We start from the raw sequence: 10876 nt of genomic DNA, 5'->3' as shown, positions 1-10876 counted from the left end.
CACAATATGTTTGCAAAATCTGACTAAGATCATATGTATATATATATATATAATATTTCTGTGAATAGGGTTATACATGGACAGATATTTGTGTATATATATATGTATATGTATGCATTGTGTACATATGTGTATGAATGTGTAAACATGATTTGCTTTATAGGGCACATTTAACCATATTCCTGTAATCTCATGCATGTTTATACCCACATGCATTTATACGCATATACCTATCTATATAGAAACAAATAAATACATGCATATATATGCAATATGTGTAAATATGTTTGAAGTATACGGCTTATCTCCTCAGCTAGAGAACAAAGGGAAGGTTTTGAACTTCAGCGTTGACGCACTTTCCCAACGATGACATCATCTCCTAGCACTCTGGACCCCGGTTCAACAAGTCCATCTGTATCGAGTTTGGAGTAGTCGCCTCTTTTCATTCCGGAGGTTGTTTCTGGGTTTGGCTGTTCGAAGCCCTCAACCACAAGAGAGCCTTGCTGTTTTTCTTCTGCGCAGTAGGTGCGGCAGAAGAGGCTTCTGAAGAGGCCCCTGTCGATGCTGTTGCGGTTCATAATCAAGGAATCCTCTTGATTATACCCAGAGTAACATAAAATAGCGACGATCGTGTTGATGCCAGCAGGCAATTCGCGAAACTTGAGGTGTTCCATCGCACGTGTACACACAAGAGGCTTTTGTGGATAGTACAACAAATGCGCTAGGGTGTCTAGACGCAAGTTGAAATTCGTTGTATACACCCCCATCGCCTGCTTGCCCATTGCACTTTGATAAACATTACGGGGAGACTGATTGTGGTCTGGAAATGGAATTATAGATGCGCAGACACCCAATATCAGAGAAGGGTGAATCTCGCAGTGCGTGTAAGGGATGGTCCTGAAATAAAAAGAAGAAAAAAATATATAGCAAAACGGAATAAAAATGGGCACGGAGTGAAACACAAGCAAACACAGAGAAGAGAAAAATGATGGACAGAAACAAAATCAACAGGAGGAACAGACTAAGACACCGACACACACACAAACACAGCCAGATGAAATTCGATTTTGCTATGCAAGCAAAGGCAGGATTGGCGTCCATCTTTCTAAATGTTTAGAAACAGAATGTCAAGAAAGGGAAGATAAACAAAGATTGAAAGCAAGAAACAACCCTTAACCCGTCATAAAGGCTTGCGTATAAATCCAAGTAAAACAAAGAGAGCACATAAAAACAAGCCGAGGCATCCATGTATAGACGAAGATGCACGAAATGCACCGTTTTAAAGCCAACGGCGTTTCTCTACACATTTGCCTTCGAGGAAGTGCAATTAACGAACATCGGATTAAGGACAAATATGTTCAGAAGACGACGCAGAACATACCGAATTACACGATATAGTTACTAAAACAACTCCATTATAAGTACAAGAAGACGCAAGCCAGATTTAACTGAGGCGATGATGAAATGATCATAACCTGTAGGTTGAATACATACAACTTCATTCACTTCAAATGAATAAATATTTATAATTAGTACTACTATTCAATAACATATAAATCCTCTTCTTGCATGCAAGATAGGATCTTTCTTACTTTCCCTTCTCAACCAGATCCTTGTGGAACATCGCCACCATGGATGTTTCTTCTTCCTCGCAATCAATATATTCAATAACACCGCTGGCCATCAGGTGGTTCCAACCTGCTCCTTTTTCTGACGTTCCCGCCATTAGTCGCACTTTATCAACATCTCCTTTTCTTATTCGCAGCTCCCCTGTCTCCTGGAAAGGACGAATAAACAGAAAAGCAACAGAGAGAAATTCACGCACTTGAACGCATGAACAAATACCCGCAAATGCCGTTCAAATACACAAAAGGGAACACGTAAATCCAATGTAAATCACTAAAACATAATAATGATAAATTTATGCGCAACCATACACAAAGCATAAAGCATTACTTCTACACAAACAAACAGCAGATTAAAACAACAAATTCCGCGGTAACATCAACTTTGGCTCTGGCGATGTATACGAAGGAATGAGCAATAAAATGCATGTATAAATGACTTAATTTATTGTTATTTCCCCGAAGAAGACAATTACTATTTGTGTATTTCTCCATTTAATTAAATGGTTAATTAGTTCGTTTACTTATTTAGATTATTCAGACAAAAGCAACGCCAAACGTGCGCACCGAAAACCTAATGCCCCACGGCCTATCTAAATACGCACATACCATGTATAGTAATAATAGAATAATCCTACAGTAACTACATACGCTAAGCACAAATATATATATATATATTAAAGATGTAATAAACAAATTGCAGCTCACACTGTCAACGACGTAGAGAGGCCTCATGGCCCGACCTGCATCCGTAAATATCTTCACCTCCTGCAGATCAAGCGACAAGCAACAGACGCCAATTTATACATACAAATATACATATACATATATATAGTTATACAGGATTATCTACATTACATTCCTTTTAAACTACATACAACATATATACAGAAAGCGTGTACACGGAAAGGCTTGACATGAAACCCTAAACCCTAAACCGTAAACCCGAAACACGTACACGATTGATGATGTCTCTAACGATGGAGGTATCGTTTCGGATGTGTCCTTTCCTTCGGATTTCTTTTAAAGTGTTGCACAAGGTTTCTGCTTCATCGAAGCAGCCGGCCCAATCCCCATTTATAAACACTTTGCATCTGTCTTTAATGCTCTCAGGAGAGATCTCATCCAACCCATCTAATCCCCAGTCCTGCACCAGAAGGCGCATGCAGCAGCGCAGCAAGAGGTTAAAATTCGTGTGCGTATGGTGCGCAAACGACTCAATAAAGGAATAAGGAATACCAACAAACGATGCACGAAACACACCATCAGCGAACGAACGAATTCAATGCAAATATCATCGTAGAAAATGACAGTGCTCCTCCATACTACAGACACCAAGACAATATTTACGTACATATGAATATAAATGCATATATATATATATACATGCAAGCATGCACGTATATGCATATCATGCATTAATACATACACATATATACATGTACGTATGTGCATAAATCTACATGTAAGTATACATATAAATATACGCATAATATATTATATACATGCACTTAGCTGATTGAACAATCGTAGAAGACTGGAGAATGTGAGTATAAAGGTACATTCCCACCCCGATCGCATCCCCCCAAAAATAAACACAAGCAGCAACAGAAAGAAGAAACTTAGTACGAGAAAAAGAAGGAAAACGCATTATTTCAACATAGGCATTGGGCTGACTTCAAGGAAATCTCTGATGTTTTTCGTTGGCGCTCCGACAGATATTTTAGCCATCAGAGCCAAATTTTTCACAAGTCCCACTGCCTGGCCTTCGGGTGTCTCTGCAGGGCAGATCATTCCCCAGTGCGTATTATGGAGTTGTCTGGGTTTCGCCATCTTTCCTTCTCTTCCTAGAGGCGTATTGAGTCGGCGTAAGTGCGAGAGAGCAGAAGAGAACGTTAGACGATTCAACACCTGAGATACCCCGGTCCGCACAACTTTTCCTTCTCTATCGCGACCCCAGTTACCTGTAGCAAGTTGATACTGAAGGCCCTGTGTAATAGGGCTAGCGCTTCTTACAGCACCCGCTACATCGAAAGTTTTTCCATGATCTATTTGGCGTTGCAAGATGCGCGTGACATCTTTGACAAGTTTTCTGAATAATGAACCGAAAGAAGCAGCCATTAAAGGGCCGCTTAAATCGAGCCTTTTCTTCCCAAAGTGGTCGCGATCATCTTGGTTGATTCTCCCCAACTCCGCAAGTAACAAACGATGAACCATATAACCAACGAAATACGCTTTCTTTCCTTCGCAACCCGCCTCCGTACCAACATGGGGCAGCACTTCTTTTCGTAATAACTCCCGTGCATATTGCAAGCGGCTCTCTCGCTGCGCACCCACTGTAGGACCACGCTTTCCTATATAATCTAAACACGCCTCCTGACTATGGAATTCAAATCCTTCTTCCAAAGAAGGCTTCAATAAGGCACACAACTGCTCGTCCCGTGTGTCGTACGCAACCCGCAATAATATGTCCAAGTCGCTCACACAGCTGCAACAAACGAACAAAAAACAAAAGAATTAAGATATTAAAATGTTAAAATATTAATAAATCAATATAAAAAGGATACTGTAGATGGGCAAACGAGAAAGAGAAGAATATCATGAAAAAAACCTAACATGCATACAATGCGAAATCATTTCGTAATAGACACCGCATGCAGAGCACCAGCTCAACCATCAGATTTTAAGAATACATAAATAGAAAGGCAAAGCCAGCAATTCATAGAAAGCCCGAAGACAAACAAAAGTGAGAAATTCACGGCGAAGTGCTGCACCAGCACCAGCAGCCCCACAACCACCGCCGACGGCAGCAGCAGAAACAGCACCAACACCAGCAGCAACTGTAGCACCAACAGCAGAACCAAAAACAACACCAGCAGCAACAACACCAACAAAAGCAGTACCAACGGCTGATCACTATGGACATCTGCCTCACCCCAGCGCTCTGAATAGAATTGCAATGGGTATATCTGTGCGAATGTACGGGAGTGCAGCGACCAACTGGCCCGCCCCCTTTCCCCTTCCTGTTTCTCCTGTCATTGTTCTCTTTTTTATTGCAAAGCCACTCGTCGCCTGATTCCCCTGCATCTGACTCCTCACCTGCAGTAAACGACGTGTACGTACATTCCAAGCGGCGAGGAGAGTTTACAACTAATTGGGGGAAAATACGTAAATTCATTAACAAAATGATTCAAGAGAGACAAGCAAACAGCAACAAGTACACCCACAAACTAACAGACGGAGAACCTCCGCGACAGCAAAGAAACAAACGAAAAACCAAAACAAGAGAGTAGTGGCACACAGCTTAAAAGCTCTCATTTCATAACGCAAAATAAGCAAATACCCATAAAACAGATACAAAAGCAAGCCCCAAACAAGCAGCTGCTCGTGCAGGCATGCGTGCAAGTGCATGCACGCAGGACAATGCATGCGTGCAGTAGTAGCTGGCAAGCAAGTTGACTGCTTGCAATTGAATGCATGAAAGTGGATACAGGCAAGTAGATGCATGCAAGTGGATGCATGCAAGTGGATCCAGGCAAGTAGATACATGCACGTAGATGCATGCAAATGGATGCAAGTGGGTGCATGCAAATGGACGCATGCACAAAGGGAAGTTTCAATTGCAACATACTTCTGCTACCCAGGAGAATTTTGACGGCTGAGCCTTCTTAAAGACGTAAACGAAGTTCGACGCCATTCGCTCTTGGGCTACCAACACCTGCAAATAAAAAAACAGAAAAAAGGAAAATTGAGGGAATATTACGCAAAACACAGAGGGCACAGGCTGCCTGTAGCGTACAGACTCATCGCATGCGCAAAATGAGAAGAACGAAGAAAGAAGAACAGAAGAAAAGAAAGGAGGAGAGGAACAAGCGGAAAAAAGCGAAGCAGAAAAATAAGCAGAAGAACAAGAAGAACAAAACGAACAAGAGGAAAAAGAACAAAAAGGAGAACAAGAACAAGAAACAACAAAAAAACGAAGAAAAGAAGGAGCAAAACGAACAAAAAGCACAAGAAGAGGAACAACCGGAAGAACAATGAAAACAAGAGGAGGGGAAAGAACCACAAGAATCAAAATAATAAGAAGAACAAGAACAGTAAGCAGAAAACTAAGGAAAAGAAGAACGAGAAGAAAAAGAAGGAAAGGAAGGAGAGGAGAACAAAGAAGAAAGCGAAGGAAAAGATAAAGAAGAACAAGAAGAACAAGAAGAAAACCAAGGAAAAGAAGAAAAAGAGGAAAACGAAGCAAAGGAAGAAAGAGAAAAAGAAGCAAGCAAGTACCGACTTGCACATTGGCCTACATATATATGCATACATGCATATAATATATATATCCTTCAGCAAAATATAAAGAAAAGCGACTAAAGATGAATGAATAAACGAACGAGATGATTAATTAACTAATGAATTGAATATTTCTGTACCTTCTCGCTTCCATTGATAATAAAATACCCTCCTTGATCGTAGCTACACTCCCCTACATCAGGCAGCTGTTCTGCAGATATGTCGTGGGTCCAACAATAAAAAGATTTTAACATTATTGGCAAACGACCCAAACAGACGCGTTCGTAAGAATGACGCTCCTCCACTATCTGTATACACCGCACACATATACACATACATATATGTGTAAATATATATATATATATATATATTATAGTTGTTTGTTTACACTCTGTATACATATATATGGGAATATTATTATCTATACGGATACTATTATATGAATAGATGTACAAATGCATACATTCATATACTAATATATATACAATTAAGGATGGTACAGCCGCAACAACTAGAGCAGCAGCACCAACACCACTACCAGCAGCAGCAGCACTACAGCAGCTGCTGCTAGAGCAACAACTCTAGCAGCAGAAACAGCCCTAGCAGCACCTTCACGCCAAGGCCATGCATGCAAATATTATATTTATATATATATTTATTTGTGTAAGAGTGATATACTTCTTCATTTGTAAGGGGGTCGATCTTATAAGTTGTTTGTTCGATGGAGACGAAGAGAGAACTACTATAAGTTAAGTTGCGAGTCCTGGACTCCTGAGGCCAGAGATTCTTTTGCATGCCTTCTTTCTCTTGTGCTGCCGGTCTGTTCAAAGATAATTGGCTAAACTTTAGACGATATCGTACGTCCAACTCTACGTCTTCTTCAGGCCGGTACTGAGGTGAAGGCCTGAACAAAAACATATATAAGCACACACGCATATATATATATATATATACATATGCATATATATATATGTATATATATATATATATATGTATAGATGCATGTATTTATGTATGTCAGACTAGATGTATATATATATATATATATATATACATCTAGCAGCAGCAAATAGCATATTCAGAAGGCCCTATGCACCATGAAAAAGGCAAAAAATGGAAAAGGAGATTAAAACAATTATTAAAAGTGTATGATGTACTGCAGGCAGCAAACAAATAACAATAATAGAAAACGACAGACGCCAAGAAATCGAAAATAAGAAATAATGCACACTGAACAATAAACATAAACAAAGACCAGTCAACAATGCACAATAAACAACAAACAATAAACAATAAACAATAAAAAATAAACGATAAGCAATAAACAATAATAAATAACAAATAAAAAACAATAAACAATAAGCAACAGTTGAACGTAAATTCTAAACGATAAGCAATAAATAATAAACGCAAATAATAGTATAGATAATAATAATAAAATAATAGTCAATAAACTATGGACAACAAACAATGAACAGTACACAGCAAACAAGGGGCTGTGGACAGCAACAGAAGGAGGTGTCTCTGTACACTTCAAAAGAAATAAATTTGCTGCTCTCTACCACAAGGACGGTGCCTTTGTTCTGCTGCTACAATTAAATTATAATTACTCTCTATTCAAGCACAAAGGGAAGCAAAAACAAAAAGCGTAGGATCGGCACCGCTTCAGGTGTACAGGCAGCTAAAAGGAGCCGTTCTCAGGTGTACAGGCAGGTATAACGAGCCGCTTTTCAGGTGTACAGGCAGTTAGGAGGAGCTGCTTTTCGGGTGTACACGCGGATAAAAAGAGCTGTTCCTCAGGTGTACAGACAGTGCAAGAGGGCTAACCTGATTTCAATGGGGGGATGGGCATCAATAATTTCTTGGAGTTTATAACTGGCGAAATCATTAAAACTCTCTACCTGTTGAGACACCAGACCTTTGCCTTCAAAGAAGGCCCCCACAACGGCCCAAGTATCTTCTAAGTCGATCTCCTGCTGCTGGTCGCCCTGCTGCTCCTGCTGCTGCTGCTGCTGCTGCTGCTGCAGGTCAGAGCCACCGTAGCCTACACCGATAGGCGAAGCGGAATCTGAAGCCAAGCCATACTCTCCTGCAACTTGAGATGAATAGCTCTCCATCTTGACTCTATAAACAAAAGAAACAATAAAATAAGTGTTGATGCTGCTGCTGCTGCTGCTGCTGCTGCGTTTGGTGCTGCTGCTGCTGCTGCGTCTGTTGCTGGTGCTGATGCTGGTGCTGCTGGCGCTCCAGAAGAAGACGGTCCCCTGCACCTAGTCGAGCGAATGATGCTGCAGCAGCAGCTGCAGCAGCAGCAGCTGCAGCAGCTGCTTGAGGTTGCGCCTCAGCAGGAGGAGTAGCTGCTGCTTGCCGCCGTTCACCCTATGGTTGCTGCAGCTGCAGCATTCAGTTTGACATTCTCCAACTTTGTTGTTTTAAGGGAAGCAGCTTGCGTGCAAGTACAGAGCAAAACAGATGCATTAAAGCAGAGAAAGCCAGCGAAATATACCGGTAGACGAGAGATTGTAATAAAAATAAGTTTCTGCTGTCCTTCTCGAGTTATTAAGCTGGGTTGGGGCCTCTATTCATCTTTACTCCAGAATGATGTTTATAAAATCTTCTCCCTTTCCAAAACCAACAATTCGGTCTCAATGGCAGCAGCAACAACCGCTGCTCGCAGCTTCATTTAAACTGCTGCATGCATACATGCATAGGATGCATGCAAGGGACGGATTGCTGCTGCTAAATAACAGCGTTGACTGCTTCTCCAACTGCAAGCAGGGGAGGGCAGAACGAAAAGTGTGAAAACCTTAATTTAATGAAAATGCAAACAGAAACAAACAAAGAATCAGTATGGGGGCATGCAGCTTCCTCGCTGCGCCGCTGCATGCAGCCCGACTCTGTATACACCCCAGCCCTGAGGTGTACAGACTAATTGCAGTGAAAACAGGAAATCTATGCCAATTGTTACTTATTGTTTTGTTTTTATTGATAATATAGCGAAATGGCTTTATAAAATGCCCTTTGGGGAAGGAAGCGGCTTACGGTCGGCAGCAGCTCTGCTCAGGTGTCTCGACAGCTCGGTATGCGAATGCAAAAATCTGCATCTACAAGTGGAAACCTGTTGGTAATTTCTCTTATTTTTCGTATTTGATGGATTTTGCTTAAATATTAATTCATATTTCACCCTCACATTCGCCCCACAAAACCTCATTCTTTCTTTTCCCCTTGTTTCCCACGTCTTTTTCTCCGTCGATGGATCTTCTTTCAGATAAACTGCGCCGCAGTTTGAAGGTTTCTTTGACCATTTAAGTCGGCATCCTCCATATTCTTCAATACATTCATTGAATTGTTTTGTCCTTTCTTTTCTGGCCACGCCTTCTCTAGGCTTGTCGGTCTGTCCGCTTCAGCTGTTTCAGCTTCCGCTCTTGCTGTTGCTGCTGCTGCTGCAGCTGCTGCAGTTGTTCCAATATCAGCTTAAGTTGCTGCTGCTGCAGGAGGCTCAAGGATGTACAAAGGAGAGGCGGTTTCTCCTTGTGGCTTTCGTGCTGACGGGCGGTTAGTGCACGAAAGCCGTCAGCTGCACTGCCGCACTTCTGTGCCTCCTGCTGCAGCAAGTGCTGCTGCTGCAGTTGCTGTTTCACCTGACGGAGCATCTATAGCCACTGCAGGAGCTTCCGGGTGTCTCACCAGCTGCGATGGCAGAGCGGTGGTTTCGTTGGGGTGTACGAAAGTCATGGCTCTGGTGTATGGACCGCAGCCTGCAAGCGGCAACAGCAGCAGCAACAACAGCAGCGGCGGCAGCAGCAATTGCTGGAGCGTAAACTCAACAGAACACACTTCTGCTGCTATGCAAATGATGCATGAAGGACGACAAGGACAGGGAAGAGGAGAGCTTGCTGCTCCAGTAACTGTTGTATGCTCTGTGGGGCTTGCTGGCAGCTGCATGCGCTCTAGGAGTATGTACACCCCCGATGCAGCAGAGATTGCAGCGGCTGTACGTACAGCAGCAGAAGGCATCATCTTGAGGCGTCTGTACACACAAACGCGCATTACTATTTCAATCCTTGTACTCGCTGATGACGGCAGTAAGGAGAAAGAAGGCAGAAACCCTTTCTACTCAGCTGTACATACACCTCAGTTGAGGGGGTTGCAGCACCAGACAACCAACGCACATAAACATACATTTAGTTTCCGCTACGCTGCCCCGTGCATGCGGTAGCTGTTGCTGCTGCTGCTGTTGCTGCTGCTGCAGGCGTACTGTCAGCATCCCTTATTGCTGCTTCTCTCGCACTTGCTGATGCAGGTAGGTTTTGTTTCCTTTGCTGTAAATATATTAATGCTTTTATTGTTTGTTTTTGTTTGTTATTGTTTCTGTACGCTGCCTATACACCCCAAACACTGCAATAATAATGCTGCATGCAACAGGTGGCTGTACGTACACCTAAAGCCTCTCTGCTGCTGAACTTATGTATTTACTGCTGCTGCAGGAGTCGGTATGCGGGACCTGCTGCCTGCATGCACTGTGCTGCTGCTGCCGCAGCACCAGCAGCAGGAGGAAGACGAGCCGCTGCTGCTGCTCGATCCAACTAGTGAAGAAACCCGTACAGGGGGCCCCTGTCTAACTGTAGCAGTAACAGCTCAAACAAATAATGTGCGTAGTAGTAATAAATGTATAAATTAAGATAATTAATGTAAATAAATTCCCTAGTTAATTTGTCAGTTATATATTCAATAAATACATCATTCATTTCACACGTCTAGCCCGCCAGCTCTTGGCCATGCTGCCGCTACTCTTGCCCTGCTGCTGCTGCTGCTGTTGTTGTTGCTGTTGCTGCTGCTGTGGTGCGGTTGCTGCTGCTGCCGCTGCTGTTGCTGTGCTGATGAAGGGCGAGATTATGTGGCAAGTAAAGTGTATAAATATATACACATATGAATATATGTGCATTGTACATATTTATATGTTTGGA

At 42.3% G+C, this 10876-nt stretch overlaps 2 protein-coding genes across 2 annotated transcripts; both read right to left on the bottom strand.

Moving 5' to 3' along the window:
* Nucleotides 1-341: 341 nt before the first annotated feature.
* EAH_00042580 (DNA-directed RNA polymerase , related) lies at nt 342-8026 on the bottom strand (the record flags this gene model as incomplete). Its single annotated transcript, XM_013395065.1, has 10 exons — nt 342-897; nt 1593-1777; nt 2334-2393; nt 2584-2772; nt 3303-4113; nt 4561-4724; nt 5257-5343; nt 6050-6217; nt 6588-6813; nt 7737-8026. The coding sequence occupies 10 exons, from the start codon at nt 8024-8026 to the stop codon at nt 342-344; spliced, it is 2736 nt and encodes a 911-aa protein (XP_013250519.1).
* A 1263-nt stretch (nt 8027-9289) lies between these two features.
* Nucleotides 9290-9562, bottom strand: EAH_00042570 (hypothetical protein; the record flags this gene model as incomplete). Its single annotated transcript, XM_013395064.1, has 1 exon — nt 9290-9562. One exon carries the CDS (start codon nt 9560-9562, stop codon nt 9290-9292), a length of 273 nt encoding a protein of 90 aa, XP_013250518.1.
* Between the last annotated feature and the right edge of the window lie 1314 nt (nt 9563-10876).

Source organism: Eimeria acervulina, genomic scaffold (assembly GCF_000499425.1).
Source record: "Eimeria acervulina Houghton genomic scaffold, Eah_scaff553, whole genome shotgun sequence".
Classification (NCBI taxonomy): domain Eukaryota; phylum Apicomplexa; class Conoidasida; order Eucoccidiorida; family Eimeriidae; genus Eimeria; species Eimeria acervulina.
This window is presented reverse-complemented; position numbering and strand designations above follow the sequence as displayed.